The sequence below is a fragment of the Lolium perenne genome, chromosome 2 (assembly GCF_019359855.2).
Source record: "Lolium perenne isolate Kyuss_39 chromosome 2, Kyuss_2.0, whole genome shotgun sequence".
Classification (NCBI taxonomy): domain Eukaryota; kingdom Viridiplantae; phylum Streptophyta; class Magnoliopsida; order Poales; family Poaceae; genus Lolium; species Lolium perenne.
In genome coordinates, this window is record NC_067245.2 from 235,001,031 (window position 1) to 235,017,693 (window position 16,663).

The 16,663-nt window shown below is 44.3% G+C and overlaps 2 protein-coding genes across 2 annotated transcripts; both read right to left on the minus strand.

Moving 5' to 3' along the window:
* Positions 1–7,247: 7,247 nt before the first annotated feature.
* LOC127335260 (uncharacterized) lies at positions 7,248–9,433 on the minus strand. Its single transcript, XM_051361876.1, has one exon. It carries the CDS (start codon positions 9,381–9,383, stop codon positions 7,806–7,808), a length of 1,578 nt encoding a protein of 525 aa, XP_051217836.1. The 5' UTR covers positions 9,384–9,433; the 3' UTR covers positions 7,248–7,805.
* Positions 9,434–10,068: 635 nt separating this feature from the next.
* On the minus strand, positions 10,069–14,025 carry LOC127335262 (SUPPRESSOR OF GAMMA RESPONSE 1). The gene is made up of 6 exons (XM_051361879.2): positions 13,915–14,025; positions 12,088–12,214; positions 11,389–11,569; positions 10,735–11,201; positions 10,488–10,640; positions 10,069–10,405 (listed from the first exon to the last, which is right to left on the minus strand). Exons 1-6 carry the CDS (start codon positions 13,920–13,922, stop codon positions 10,394–10,396), a joined length of 948 nt encoding a protein of 315 aa, XP_051217839.1. The 5' UTR covers positions 13,923–14,025; the 3' UTR covers positions 10,069–10,393.
* Between the last annotated feature and the right edge of the window lie 2,638 nt (positions 14,026–16,663).

Sequence of the window (16,663 nt, forward strand, 5' to 3'; positions counted from 1 at the left end):
TATTTTATCATACTTACAATTATTGGATTATTCTATAATTGTAAGCCAAAATCAGTGTCAACACTTGCTGCTAGATTTTTTTCCTATCAGAGAAAATGTTTCGAAGATTTCATTTGATCTTGTGATTACTGTCATTCTACTTTAAGGCTAAAATGGGATCTATTCATTACAAGTGAGAAGATCAATTCATATCTTTCTCCCGCTAAACACTGAGTATAAGTTAGAGCATTCATTCGCCTGACCCATTTCACACGCCAAATATGTCCGTTTGCGAACCGCTTGACCAATCAGTTTTCCTGGTGCGGGAGCGGGTCATTACTTTTCTCTATCGTTCTCCACTAATTTCGAGATTTTTATTTTTGTCGGTTCCCCCCTAATGTTGCGCATTTAGTTCCGCTCTCCTCTATCTTGCGCATTTAATTCTTTGGTGCATCATAGATCCCGCATCCTTACCAAAAATGAACCATTACTTTCAACTCAAATAAACTATTATTTTCTATAAAAATTTGTGTAGTTCTTTGCTTTTTCACGTAGTTTATATTTTCTGTATCTTTAGAACTAATTTTGAAATCGATGCACGTGCTATACCGCAAGTAAGTAGTTATTTTTTGTTTTTCTAGTAACCATGGCGATCAAGATGTGATTATCAAGATGTTAATAATGATATGACCAAGGGGTTGCTTGTAATTATCAGGTGTGTTTAGTGAATTTTATCAATATGGCTACGATTCATTTACCATGGCAATGATATAGTACTTAAACTTGGCTACCCAAATCAATACAGTCACTCACCTTTGGAATACGCGACGTACATTCACTGAACAAGGCCCACGTCCCATCCGAGTCACTGTGCGGCGTACATCGATTGGTTCAGCATACGGCGCCGACCTGGATTGTTCTGGAGCCCACATGTTTGAGAATTGAAGCATTGCGGTCGTCGTTTATTTGCAAAGAGCCCCCTCGAACACACCTCAAACCTGTCGGAGCCCCTCCGCTGATCGTCAAGCCAGAAAAGGCAAGCAGTATCTTTCGCTCTTCTCACGTGATCATTCCGAGGTGGAGCTCTCCGTGTATCCATTGCCGAGGTGGGAGTTGGCGGCGGCGACGGGGGTCGTTGGCGGCATCGCGGAGGGGCGGTTCGAGAAGCCGATGATGGCTCTGCAGCGGCGAACGGATGGCGCGCGTCCGCCTGAATACTGTAAGTACCCCAACATTGGCTCAAGAAGTTGTCAAATTTCTTGGATTTTTCGTTATTGCTTGGGTTTGGCCGTTATCATGTACCAATTGGAGATGAATTTCTGGCGTAGTTTCGTTTTGATTAGGGTTCGCCGGGCGTTTGAAAGGGGTTTACTGTAGCTGGTAGTTCAGATAAAACAGTTGATTTTGATGTTTGGTTTGCCCGTGTTGTTTTGGCAAGTCGTGGTAACCCATATTTCTCTCTCGAAGTGAATCACGGAGGTTACTTTCTTGGGCATGCAAACAACATGAGCTACGTCGATGGTGCTTCTGTGTGGTTTGATCATGTGGACAGTGTGACATGGTCACTGGAGCGCTAGAAGCTTTGATTGAGGACCTGGGTTACGAAATGCAGGGATGGATGTTAGTGTTCTATTTGATCCCACTTCTGACGATTGCAAGGAATTGTCTAAGACAGTTGACTGGCGAAATGGACACTACTGCAATGGCAAATTTTGTTGGTTGTGGTCAACACTATATAAGTATTTTCCTTGACCATGATGAATCAATCGGGGCAGTTGACTGGGACGATATCGTAGAGTTCCCTGTTGCTAAACTTGCCCCAGTTACCAGTCTTGTGAAGCATTTCGTTATTGATGATGCACCTAGGGAAGTGGAAGGTGCCCCTGTTCCACTTTAGGTTGTGCCTGATGAGGATGGTGTGAGGACTAGAAGCAGGAGCAACCTATCTGCTAATAGTGAGCAAGAACAAGATGATGCAGAGTGTACTGAAGAAGGAGATGATGATTCAGAGTTTGGCATAGATGATTTAAATTATGCTATATATTGAAGAAGATGATGATGACGATTTGTATGCTGAATTGTTGTTGATGATGATGAGGATAAGGTTAAGAGGATGAAGGGAAAAGCTCCAAAGATCGAATGTGATGGTGATTCAGAAGATGATGATCTATGGGCTCCTGAGTCAGATGAGTATTGTCATGAGTTGAGGTTCAAGACATTTAGACCTCAAGATCTTACTGCTCATGTATTTAGAGTTTGGCTTAAGTTTGAAGATGTTGCCTTGCTTAGAAGAGCAATCAAGGAATATGCTTATCAGAATAGGAGAGATATAAAGCTTCCAATAAATGACCTCAAGAGACTCAAAGTTGTTTGCAAAGGCAACAAGTCTTGTCCCTGGTACATGTGGGCTAGCTATGACAGCAGGGTTAAGCAGTGGATGATGAAAAGATACACATATAAACATACCTTTTCCAAGAAATGGAACATCAGAGAATTTACTGCTAATTTTCTAGCAGATAAATTATTGCCAAGTTTCAAGGCTAACCAAGAAATGAGTTTGAATTTTTTTTGGCAGGGTGGTACAGAAGGAATGGAACATGACGCCTGGTACTAACAAGTTACAAAGAGCAAGGAGGATTGCCATGAGAAAATATATGGAGATGAAGAAGAACAATACAAAATGCTTTGGGATTTTGCAAATGAGATTAGAAGAAACAACCCTGGAAGCTCTTTCTTTCTTGCTCTTGATGAATGCTCCAGATTTAGAAGGTGTTACATGAGTTTAGAATCTTGCAAAAGAGGCTTTCTGGAATGCAAACCAATAATATTTATCAATGTTGAGGAAATCGCTTATCGGGGTTAACTCGGTCGGCTGACGATTAGCGATTAATAGGCAAATCGGCCGATTAATCGGACGATAAATGGGTTAATCGGGTGATAAATGAGTTTATTGGCTAATCGGTGACCACTGAATAGGGATTAATCGGGCGTTTAATCGTTGAATCGAACGATTTTTTGAACAGTGATATTTATTGATGGCTGTCATGTGAAGACAAGATATAGAGGGCAGTTGTTGTGTGCAGTTGGCATAGATCCTAACGACTTCATCTTTCCCATAGCTATTGTTGTTGTGGAGGTTGAAGACACTGATAACTGGACTTAGTTCTTGCAGACCTTGAAGGTAGATCTTGGCATTGACAACACCCATCCCTGGAAAATCATGTCTGATAAACAAAAGGTATCATCTCTGAACAATAATTTTACTCATGTCCTGACTAATGCTTCCATTCCTGTTGTAGGGTCTTCTAAATGCAGTTAGGCAAGAATTTCCAGAATCTGAACATATATTTTGTGTTAGGCACTTATGGCAGAATTTCAACCAGTTGTTCAGAAGTGATGCACTGAAGAACCAGCTATGGAACATTTCAAGGTGGACCCGGGGCGGTGACTGATGATCATGAAGGTGTAATCCTAATTCTTTTGTTAGTGAGGATTAAATATTAATCCATGTTAAGGCTTCCCTATATTTAACTCATAACATGGTAAAAACAATATAGGGCAGGATAGGGTCGACCCATTCAGGGAGCTCCCTCCTTGAGAAAATGGAACATATAGTTTGAACTTAGTGAGTAACAAAAAAAAAATCCTTTTTTGGTCCAAAAAACAAAAGAAGAACCTAGCTACTGCCAAGATGCAGATAATGTAACTGCTGCATGGAAGAACTAGAACGGTTAAACCCTGGGTTGTATATTTAATCATGTTTACCTTCCATTTGTTGAAACTGTACTATTTTGCTTTGACACCTGTTGGTTGTTACTGACGAACAATGTTTACTTTATCCTATGGTGATAAAACCATTTCTTTTTGTGATAACATTGTTCCAAGTTTCGCATCCCATAGGACCATACACAAATTGGAATGTGCATTGGATATTCACTTTCTGTGCATATTGTCTATCCCTTCAGTCAGTTTTTGCATGGATGTACATAATTTATTACACGATGTTGATGAAATGCTATGCCTTAGTTCATGATTTATCTTATTTTTTGATTACTCATTATGTATCCCTCTTTATTAGTTTTTCCATTGATGAAGATAAATTTATTACACGATGTCGATGAAATGTTATGCCTTAGTGATCTGTTTATCCTATTTTTTGATTTACTTCTGCATACTCACGAGCTACCCGGATACTTAGGCAGGCTACATGTGACACGGATTCGGTGGACATGGGTGTAGACGCACCTGTTTATCAAAAAAAAAATGTTATTTCAACGTACAGAAAAATTGAAATAATGCACACATGTATATATTGAGTTGATTCTTATTTGTGCAATTTTTCAAGGAAAAATACGGCCATATGTGGCCTACACAAAAAGAATGAAAATTTGTATTTCTTTGAATAGTACAAATCCAATCATTATAGTGTCATTTTGATATTTTGTCATTTTCGTGCAGGCCACATACAATCATATATTTTCATGAAAACTTACAAGAGTGAGTATCGATCAATACATATATGCAAAAAAAATATTTCAAATCTTTTAACCAGCATTTTTTCAATTTTTAAATAAACGGGTGCACGTGCACCCATGTTCCATTGTTATAGTACAACAACATATATTGTTCAGCATTTCAGTCTCCTGGTATACGTGGACTGAATTTACTTTACAGTTGTTTCCTTTCCTAATTGTTTTCCGTTACATATTGTATTTCCTATTACTGGCATTTTTACTTACCTTGATGTCTTTCCCAAAAGTAATCAAAATCTGCGGTCGGTCATCTTCTGAGCTTGGAATATTCTTTATTCTAGACTTCAAGTTGTTTTATCTTAAGGTCTTTCTAGAGGAGTTTTTTTTTTTTTTGAAACGGAGAAATCCCAGCCTCTTTATCAATCGATACATACGGGCTCTCAAGAGAGCTTTAAAGGTGTTTTATCTTAACACGCATCGGTACCACATTGAATATTTCAGGTTGAGGATGCAAAAGATCAGTTGTGTGCTAACCCATCATATGGATCAAATTAGCAAGAACGAGTATTGAGCCTGACAGCCACCATTTCCTACGTGCTGCCACTTAAATATGCTGTTCTTCTTTGTTTTGTACTTTGTGTCTAGGATAGACTGATGTAACTGAATTCTAGTTCCAATGCTACTTAGTTAGGTGATACAGGTCATGGAAGCGAAACTTATTGGCACACTTGAATTTGTACATATCTCAAACTTCAGCTTTCATGTTATTCGGTTATAAGCCGTGCTAATTATTTGCGCTTTTTTGATGTATCTGAATATATGTCCAATGCTAACTAGGCGTGCACTTGCGTTTATGTACTTCAGCAGAACACGACATTGCAACACACTTGCATATACATGGTTCCTGCTTAATGTACATCTTGATTAATCCATGTTGTGCTAGTTTTTTTGTTTTTGTTTTTGGACGATCCATGTTGTGCTAGTTGATCCAACTTTTTTTTGCCTTTTGTCTCTCTTGGGTGGCATTTCAAACTTTTTCCTGTGTTGCATTTCATTTAGCCTAGCTGGAGATGCAGGGCAAGCTGTGCTTTTGTTGGTTGTAAGGATTTATTTTTTTGTAACATGCCACATTTTGTGATTTAAATCTCGAGCTTGTGCATGGATTCAATCGACCAAGAAACTTGCGTGGCTCGCTTCTCGAAGGAAATGAGGCGGGGCAGAGAGGGCGAGTCTGGTGAACTAGAGAGATCCAATGGCTATCTGGTCATGATCAAACATTTGTCAGTCCAAACTGTGGCATCAATCGGGCAGTCCCTTTATTTTCCGTCTGTTAAAGAAACGTGGCGAGGGTCCTCATTCGACATCAATAACATCAGTTAGCTTGAGTAAGTTTCTGCGGCTCTGAGCTTCCTTGCCCACTTCTCTTTTCCCGAACACGGCACCCCCAGGCTATCTGCACCGTGACGCGCCCGAAAAACGGCGCAATCTCCTCGACGCACAGCCAGCAGACCACGACCCCCAGCGCGGACAGGGCAGACCCGGCGGCTCTAGGCACCCCGGGCCTGTCGGCAGCCCAGCACGTCATGCTAACGACGAGGGACATGGCGAACGACCAGAACATCACCCGCGCAGCCGCCGTCGCAGGCCACGCGCGCCGCGGCGGCGCCGGCGGCTCTTGCTTCCCTCGGCCCTGGCGCCACGCGAAGAGCGACAAGAACGCGCAGAATAATATAAACAACGCCGCGAAGGCCGCGAGGGTGGGGCGCTCCCCTTGCGCGGCCATGTCGACGGCAAAGGCCAGCCCCACCGTCGCCGTGACCAGCGCCAGGGTCCGGACCGTGGCGGGGGACGTGCCGGGAGAAGCAACAGCGGGGCGTGCCAGCTCGCGCTCAGGTGAGCGGACGGTTAGCTTGGGGTCTGCCGGTGGTGGCGTTGGCGGCGGCAGCAGCGGTTGCTGCTCCAAGTCTGGAACCGCTTCATCTGGCTTCGTCTTGGTGTCCATTGGAACGTCTGCCATCTGAGATGTACTGATATGTTTCGCAACAAATTGAAGGCAATATGTAGCCGAGCGCCGGAGTGCAATGTCTCTGTCGCAACAACGCCAACGATTGTACCAATGACATGTTGTATCTGCAGGATCGATGAAACCATGCCACACCAGAGCAATGGCATGCATCCATACGTAAAAGACAAGGTAAATTGATAATCACGAGAAAAGACAAGGTAAAATGATAATTACAAGAAAAGAAATACTCCTAGTACATATTATACGTACTTTTGATGGAGACAAGTAAATAATGACAAGAAATGAAATGAATTACAAACTATATATACAGTTAGCCCACAAATTCAGTTTGGTCTAAGGGCGCGCACAGCATGAGGCGAGTCTAAACAAAAGTAGGGCCTCGGTATTGGTGTTACTTCTCTTCTCATTATTGATTGGATTTGAGTTATACAACTGGTACTTGTGAAGAAAAAAATGATAGACACCTTTTTGTTTCGGAAAAATGTCCACTGCATTTCATTTTAAAACAACGTAGGGCGAAGAAATCATAGAGGCAGCACGACAAATGTATATCTAGTGCAGATGATGTTTATAGAGAAGATAGGATGCATCACATGAAGTGCAGACATTGTTGTGATTCTGCTGTCACTTGGTCAGACCTTCACCGTTAGTGACAATTGAAAGGCCAAACAAAAGAAGACTAGCTGCATCAGAGCATAATGATCTCAGTTTGGACCACTTACACATGAAAAGAGTGATCCAGATGGAGTTGTTGACATACAATACTCATGTATGAATAATAACCTGGGCATCATTTCAATAGCAATAAGTTCTGAAACTCATTTATGTGTAGACCTTGACTAGCATTTCGGTACCATGTCATAGTACTATATTACAGAATTCACTTATCCTTGCAGGTAACATCCCTATTTCTATCAAGCACAAGAGTAGCATAACCTCCAAATAAAAAGAAACTTGAGTCCCCATCTAACCAGGCTACAAGATCCAATCTCCCTTCATCATAACTATTTCGTATAATCTTTAAACAAAACCTCAACCACGCTACTTCTCATCTTTGTAAAATACCATGTCACCATCAACTGTGTGTTTATAGTTGAGAAAACATTCAACAGTTAGCAAAGCTATAACTTGACAAAGGAGTTAGCTGATCCACATTGCCAACAGCCCACGCCAGTCATCTTCAAAATGATCATTTCGAACCTGCAAGTATTGCACGCCGGTGCCAGCTGAAAAAGCAACAGGTATGCACATTTCAGGATTGGTCTTGTCTGCACAAAACATGCATCTCTGCTTCCTAAAAAGACTCATGCTTCTGCTTCCTAAAATGCTCATGCTTTTACAGCCTCTCCTGCAGCCAGCCTCTCGTCCTCAGTGGTAAGTCCCTCAATCAGTGAAATATATGTGCTGTCATCAGGGGTGATGCCATTGCCCACCATTTCTTTCACCAGCTCCTCAGCATCGTCTCCCTGGCCATTCTTGCAGAGCCCTCGTATCATTGCATTATATGTCAAAAGCGTTGGGTTGAACCCCTTATTTATCATCTCATCCCGAACCTTCACAGCATCCTTGATGTCACCCTTCATGCTGTAGCCGCTGATCAGCGTGTTGTAACTGACAAGGTCAGGCTTGATACCCCGCTTTGTCATCTTCTCAATGAGCTCCCGTGCTTCATCAAGACGCCCCAGCAGGCACAACCCCCTCATAAGAGTATTGTATGTCACATCATCCGGTGCGATCCTCTTCTTCTCCATTTGCCCCATGATCTCAAATGCCCGAACCATATCTCCACCAGTGCAGTGGCTATTGATCAGGGCATTGTACATGACAAGGTCAGGCCTGATGCCTCTTCTCACAGCCTCATCAAATAGCATATCTGTCTCCTTAACCATCCCCTTCTTGGACAAGGCATATATCAATGAAGTGTAGGTCACCACTGTTGCATGGATCCCTTTCTGGGCCATATCTTCAAACATCTTCAGTGCTTTCTTCTCCTTGCCCTCTTTGCAGTACCCGTTGATCAATATGTTGTACGTGAACACATCGGGTGAAAGCCCCTTTCCACGCATCTCCTCAACCAATTCATATGCCTCTGCAGCACGCCCTTCCATGAACAACGCATGCACAAACTGATTGTATGTCGAGACTGTCATGGAAACTCCCCTAGCTACCATATCTTCCCGGTACTGCAGCGCGACCTCCAGATTCCCTTTGTCACAGTACGCGCCTATCAATGTGTTGTACATGACGGCAGTTGGCTTGACTTCTTCCCCGGTCAGCATTTCGTCGAACACCTTGGCTGCCTCCTCGACCTTGCCGACCTTGCACCAGCCGGAGATCACCGTGGCGTACGTGTACTTGTCAGGGGCGAGACCACCGCGCTCCCGCATCTCCCGCATGACCTCCAGCCCCGCCTGGACGCGGCCGCGGGCGCAGAACCCGGCGATGACGGTGTTGTAGGTGACGGCGTTGGCGTGGGGCATCTGCCGGAGGAGCTGGAGCGCGCGGACGGGCTTGGCATCGGAGCAGAGGTGGCGCAGCATGATGTTGAAGGTGGTGGTGGAGAGCGGGAGGCGGAGGCGGAAGATGTCGGCGAAGAGCGCGAAGGCGGATTTGGGGGGCAGGGAGGAGAGGAGAGGGTGGAGAGTGGCGGTGGGGATGGGGAAGGAGAGGGACTTGAGCCGCGAGTAGAGGCTGAGCGAGGTGGTGTATGGGCGCCCGGTGATGGAGGCCGAGAGGAGCAGGTGGGGCAGCGAGGGGGTGGCGGCGGTCAGGTGCGGGAGCACGGCGAGCGGGGAGAGCGTCAGGTCGGCGGACAGCGCCGATCTGAAGAGCGCGAGAGCCGCGGCGGGCGTGGGAGCCGCGCGGGCGGCCGCGGCGACGGCGGCGGGGGAGGTGGGCGGCGCCATGGAGACCGAGGTCGCTGCTTAGTCACGAGGGGTTTCGCGAGGTTTTTTGTGTGGAGTATGGAGGTTCAGAATGCATTGGACATTCAGAAGAAGACCTGAAGACCAGACCAAACTGGTATGAAATTCGGACCGTGCGAAGTCTCTGCACTGCATCCAAAGTTCCAAACAAAGTAATCTGCCAAACTACTGGCAAAAACAGGAGAAAAACTCAACATAGCTTTGACAACACAGTACTCAAACGGCAAATGGTTTGTGATTATCTTTCTGGGCAAAATATATAGTGTGCATCACCGCCAAATTCTTTTTGTAGGCAACTGTATCTAGTTGAAATTACCTGCTCCATGCTACTTGATCTGTAGGCTTTCTAGGAGGGTTTAAGTTAACTATGTTCTGAATTTATGGTTACGCAACAACATCTTATCCACGATTTCACAGTGAAGTTGTCTTTGGGAACTGTCGTCGCACTTACTTCAGACTGTCAAATGTTGTGGCGAATTCAAAGTTCTTTGAAATAAGAAACTATAACCTATCACTTACCCTGGCGTCCGTCACTAACCAGAGAACATAAAGCAGGGAACACGTCGGCGAAGATCCCATATCCTATATTTATGATGGACCAACAAGGAGTGCAGCTGAATTTGCACTTAAACAAACTAGAATACAATCTCAAAGGGGCCGGGGGAAATCATTTCAAAGCACCCGGTGATCCATTACATGGCTTAGACATTACTAGTACAACACATCAACAACTTAACAACAGAGACTTCCGAGTCTGAGATGTTGCTCGAGAATGTCTGACTCATCTACTAAACTAGTATACTGGAAACATAGGCGAAGCAAGCTGATTTGCAGACCGAAACATCATATACAAAATTTTCCTCGGGAGATGGATCACTCATACATCAGGAGTAAATGCAGTTTCTCTGCGTTGAGCAGCTACTTCAGAACCCTCTTCCGACCGGTTCTCCTTCTCTCTGCGCTATGCTTCATTTATGTACGGCAAGTTGAGACTATCCTGCGAACTATCACAAGAAATAAAAGCACGATGAGAAGATTTGTCGTGACAAACACTCACAAGCAGCAACGCGGCACACGGTAACTCACGGTGAGATCGAAAACCTCATGAAGCGTTGCCAAGAAAGTAGGATCCAAGTCGGGGAAGTCGAGAGGCGTCGGATTCTCATGGATGTCGGTGTTGCGCAGCGGAGGCAGTGCCGCATAGCCCTGAACAGCGGATGAGTCGGGCTCTTCCTCATCCTACACAGTTACAGCAAATGCAGTAAGTAAAATGATCTTGCGGTTGATGGCAGCGCAGTAACACAAAAGGCAAAGATGATGAATTGATGATTACCTGATTCTGTTCCGTTTCCAATGGACTACCGCTTAGGCCGCGAGGCTGTGGAGGGTACATATTTGGGGTTGTAGGATTGATTTCCACGGCAGATGAACCGGATTCGGCATCAGCAGCATGCATCTTCGACTTCCTAGTGTTGTTTTTAACCTGCCAAAAGACTCTCGACACAACAAGCTCCCCGTGCTTTTCACCTACCTCTGCCCCAAGGTGACACTGATGCATCGTCCAGTTAGTTTTAACTTTCTTTTCGTTGTAGCATTTGTGAAGAACCAGTATTTTCTTCCAGCCTTTTATGACGCCATTATCCAAGATGCGTGAAGATTTTCCAGTCTGGTGCCATGTGATATTCTCATCACAATCAGTGTCATTAGTATTGCTGATCTTGCGACGCTTGCGCTTGCCAACTTCATAAGCATTTGATATTTTGTGGAAGAAATGGCTGCTGCTCCCATCCATCTTGATACCTACAGGGGCATAGGAAATAAACTAACTAAGACTTTACTCAGCAAAGTAAAAACCCCTTCCATCCCACAACACAAGACGTTTTGGCAAGCTGTCTTATATTGTGCGACGGAGTGCGACGGAGGGAGTATTAGCTAACTAGGTAATTCAGAATGTCCTGATAACAAGTGCAAAATAAGAATTCTGTACCAGGGAGATTTTTGGGATGTGTATAGCAGATTCCTTCCTCCTCCTTTATTGTTGGAATAAAGTTATCTATTAGTACATGGGATGCTACCCTCCCAACCTTTCCTTCCAAGTGTCCAATCAGTTCCAGATCAGTTGGATCAAACTTAACACCAACAGGGAGTCCTGGCCACTGAGATGAAACCTGAAATGCAAGGTATGAAATGTAAGTAGAAATCATGATGTTGTACACCCTATGTATATGAATGCACGACATTTCGCATTCAATGTAAACAACAGAAATGTGGTTCTGCAATGATGTGTATCTGCGTAGTCTTAGAAATGGTTTCTCCACTTGTCTGCTCATCAAGATTAAGGTACAAATTTAGCATCTATGTGTTTCGGAACATAATGGTTCAACAAGCATATCAAGTGCGAAAAAATAAATACAATGAAATTGTTGCTTCCTTCCTACATGGCATTACCATGCATATGGAATATAACAACAAATTGTCTATTAAAAACAATTTGTGCACAAACAAAGTATTCACACAACTAATGCATGGAGCACTAGTGTTGCATCTGAAACTTTGTTTGGAGCTAGTGCATTTTTTTATCGCTGTTGGACCTTGTGCACGAGATTGTAATGGGGAAAGTTACTACACAAGTGAGCATGAGTATTTAAATCTAGCTATCATATTATATATCTTTAACAACACTTACATCGTCATTATGCATGTGATATTCGCAATTTGGGCACTCCTTCCATGCTGCTGTGATCAATTCCTTGATTTCTGTACTTGAGTTTCTAATCATCGCAGCAATTATCTTGCCATTAATAATCAATGACCTGCAGGAGAATCTGTGAGATCAGTCTATCTTAGGAAGCATATGTTGAGACAAACAGACAAACAGATAATAAATGCAACTAATGATTCATAACACAGATGCCACATAATCCAACAAAATGCTCTCTCAGTGTAAACAGGGGATCATATTTAGACGCAAAATGGAGCAACTAAGCTAGATTCACATATATCTAACTGAATTATTGGTATGGTGATAGATTATCAAGAATAATCAATGTTACTGAGAACATATGCTAGTAACTTTTTTCGGAAAGAACATATGCTAACTGCCATGTACATTAACTCAAAGAAGAAGAGTAGTAGTAATGAAGATAATTAATTACGACTCTGATAGACACAAGTGTACATTGTTTTGATAGATCAACATTGATCAGCAGCCAAAACTACAGTAGTGCCATCAATTTCGGTTTGCAGTTCTTTAGCCTTGCATTGCTATTTTTGGAAGCGCAAATCAAACATAGACATAGTATTGACGAGGAGGTCTGTTCATCCCCTGTTTCAGAAAAAAAAGGAGACCAATCTAGAGTTCTAGACCATGCCCATTGATCTACGCAGCCAATGATCTGAAAATTTCCAATTGTGTGGCCAGGTATCGCTCCTCTTAAACCAGCAGTTGCCATTTGTGTGCCACTACAAGCAAACCGAAACTTGGAGGGTACTAATCACTAAGCAGAAGAACTTCTGAATAAGCGTTCGACAGGAGCATGTTCAAGATTGGAAAACGTTTTTTTGTGATCCATCAGTAGTGAATGAGGGATCTGCGCCATCTCGTAGTAGCAGCAATCGACGATCCAATCAAGCTGCACAGATCCTTCTCTGCCTCGTGAGTCATGAGCACCTCAAAACGAACTTACAAGGATGGACAAGCCGCAATCAAAGCGCACCACGAGATGGGATGGGATCGATCCAACAATACTGAACGAACGCCGAACCTGCACCATCACATAGTAGCAGAATAGAAGGCATCAAATCGATGGTCCAACAGCAAAAATTGGTGATTTCTACTCCGCTTTCTCAGTCTGACCACTGCGATAGTCGAGAGAAACAAGCAGGGTCGGACAGCTGCGAGCGACCAATCAGAAGTTCAGAACGGAACTGCAACGAGGAACAGTACCCTTCTCTTCCTTCGAGAGGAAGGTTCTTCCACCACCACCTCCGTAGACCGCGAAACCGGGGGCACGGATGCACTGCCGCTGCAACGAGGGATAGAACGGGGCCGGATACACGGCGGCCGCGCGGAGGCAAACCTTCTCTGCTTTCGTCTAATTTTTTTTTAGAACTTCTCTGGGAAGGTTCCACCAACACAGGAGTCGCAAAGATAAAAACCCGCACAACCGATGTAGCGATGAGAGGACCCCGTTCGGAATCACGTCGCCGGCGTTACGCCGGGCACCTCCCGGACGATCTCGCGCGCATTTGCTCCATCAGACCGACCTCTGCTCTGCCACGCGCTCCGGAGGCATCACCCGTTCCCCACCAAAACCACGCATGTACACACCTGAATCCACCACACGATGATCGATCGCGACGCTATCAATCCTAAACCCTCCCCAAAATCCCCAATCCCCTCTCGATTTCGGAGCAGATAATGAACCGAGAAAGATCGAGCACAAAAAAACAAGAGAAACCTTGAGCGGAAAGAAAAGTCAGACCCAAGAGGCGGAACCAGAACGTGGCTTACCCTGCCATGGATGCCCGACTGCGCTGCGACGGGAGGCTGCTCGGGGGCGGTCGGGAGCTTGAGAGCGGAGCGGGGAGAGAGGAAGTGAGAGAGCATCCAGTGGGAAGGGAACTTCTGCGCAACTGATGAGGTGGGAGTGCGGGTGGCCGGAGCGTGCCCTTAAATAGGCGCGGGTTGCCTCTCTCCAAAATGTTTTCCCCACGGTAACAAGCAACCCTCTCCTCTCTTGTTGGGTTTAGTGAACAATGAACTCCTCTTTGCCATTACTGCTAGATTTTTTTCCTATCAGAGAGAATGTTTCGAAGATTTCATTTGATCTTGTGATTACTGCCATTCCACTTTAAGGCTAAAATGGGATCTATTCATGACAAGTGAGAAGATCAATTCATATCTTTCTCCAGCTAAACAATGGATATAAGTTAGAGCATTCATTCGCTTGACCCATTTCACACGCCAAATGTGTCCGTTTGCGAATTCTCTATCTGGCAATTAACCGCTTGAGCAATCAGTTTTCCTGGCGCCGGAGCGGGTCATTACTTTTCTCTGTCGTTCTCCACTAATTTCAAGATTTTTATTTTTGTCGGTTCCCCACTAATACCGCACATTTAATTCCGCTCTCCCCTATCTTGTGCATTTAATTTGTTGGTGCACCGCATATCCCGCGCCTTTAATTTCTTATTTTTTTATCTCGTGATTTTAGATTATCTTTTTGTAGCATTTTTCTCGGTTTTAGTTTTCCTTTCTTTTGATAACGTGATTTCCGCCAAAAAAATCCATTTTAGCATGATTTTCACCATGCATATCCCTTAATTTCTTACTCCCTCCGTTCCTAGATATAGGGTGTATAGTTTCTGGCACTGAAATTAAGAAACACACATATAGGGCAACTTACACAGCTTTTGGGCAACATTACCCCTGAATTATTGACATGAGAAAATAGAGGAGTTTGCATGAGAAGATAATGAACCCAGAAAGAGCTCACAAAAAACAAGAGAAACCCGAGCAGAAAGAAAAGTCAGACCCAAGAGGCGGAACCAGAACGCGGCTTACCCTGCCATGGATGCCCAGCTGAGCTGCGACGGGAGGTTGCTTGGGTGCGGTCGGGGATAGGGCTGGGGAGCCTGAGAGCGAAGCGGGGAGAGAGAGGAAGCGAGAGAGCATCCGGTGGGAAGGGAACTTCTGGGAAAGTGTGTAGGGATTCGTAGCATAGAAAATAAAAAAAATCCTACCACTAGAACGAATAACAAACCAAGATCTAATCTAGTAGATGATAGCAACGAGATGAGATCATCATACCCTCGAAGATCGCTAAGCGTTAACGAGATAAATCTCGTGGTTGATGTAGTCGATCACTTGCCGCTTGCAAAAGCACGTAGAAGATCTTGACGGTGCCACAATCGAGAAGCACCTCCGCACTCGGTCACACGTACGGTGTCGATGAAGATGTCCTTCTCCCCATTTCAGTGGGCATCGGATGTAGTAGATCCTCCTCGGAATCCTGACAGCACGATGGCGTGGTGGCGGTGGTGGTGGAGAACTCCGGCAAGGCTTCACCGAAAGTCGTGCGGGAGAGAGGTGGAGGAGGAAGTCGCTAGGGTTTAGAGAGAGGGGGCTAGGGCGCCGGCCCTTGGTGCCCTTGGTGGTGCGGCCAAGTGTATCTAGCCCCTCCCCTCCTCTCCCCTTTAAGTAGGTGGAAAACCTAGGGTTCACCCCAAAACCACATTGAAGTCCAACTCCAAAACTTACTGAAATTGGGAAAATTAGGTCAAGGTGGTGGAGTCCACCTTCCCACCTTGTGGGTCATCTAGGGCTAGTGGAGTCCCTGTCATAGTGAATTATTCTGAATGATTCTACAACCTTCCATAAATTCACCGGACCACTCCCAAACTTGGAATGTGACTTCCCATATATGAATCTTATTCTCCGGACCATTCCGGAACTCCTCGTGATGTAATGGATCCCATCCGAGACTCCGAACAATATTCGAACTCCATTTCAAATTTCATATCTACTTAAAACGACATCGAACCTTAAGTGTGTCACCCTACGGTTCGTGAACTATGCAGACATGATCGAGACACTTCTCCGATCAATAACCAATAGCTGGACCTAGAGATCCATAATGGCTCCCACATATTCAATGATGACTTCGTGATTGAAAGAACCATTAACATACGATATCGATTCCCTTTGTGTCGTGATACTTTACTTATCTGAGGTTTGATCCTCGGTATCTCTATACCTAGTTCAACCTCATTACCGATAAGTACTCTTTACTCATACAGTGATATGACATCCCTTGTGAACCAGTCACATGCTTGCAAGCTAATTGGATGACATTCCACCGATAGGGCCCAGAGTATATCTATCCGTCATTTGGATGGACAAATCCACTACTGATCCACGCGCTTCAACCTATACTTTTCGAACACTTAATGTCACCTTTATAACTACCCATTTACGAAGTAGTGTTTGATGTCATCAAAGCATCCATCCGGTGTACGTTATTAACATGATCTCATGGTCTATGGATTAGGTTACTATGTATCTTAAAGGTTGTCGCAAAACGAACTTAATGACTTGATCATATGCTATGCTTACTATGGGTGTATGTCCATCACATCATTTACCTAATGATATGATCTTGTTATTAATAACTGATGTCTACGCCTCCTCCTTTTCCTGTAGACAGTGTTGGGCCTCCAAGAGCAGAGGTTTGTAGAACAGCAGCAAGTTTTCCCTTAAGTGG

What these genes read in the sequence shown, in the direction of transcription:
- LOC127335260 (XM_051361876.1), bottom strand. Translation starts at nt 9,383, where the DNA reads ATGGCGCCGCCCACCTCCCCCGCCGCCGTCGCCGCGGCCGCCCGCGCG.
- LOC127335262 (XM_051361879.2), bottom strand. An exon ending in ATCACATGCATAATGACGAT is followed by an intron (nt 11,570 to 12,087) that starts GTAAGTGTTGTT and finishes CTTGCATTTCAG; the next exon opens with GTTTCATCTCAGTGGCCAGG. An exon ending in TGGAAACGGAACAGAATCAG is followed by an intron (nt 10,641 to 10,734) that starts GTAATCATCAAT and finishes GTAACTGTGTAG; the next exon opens with GATGAGGAAGAGCCCGACTC.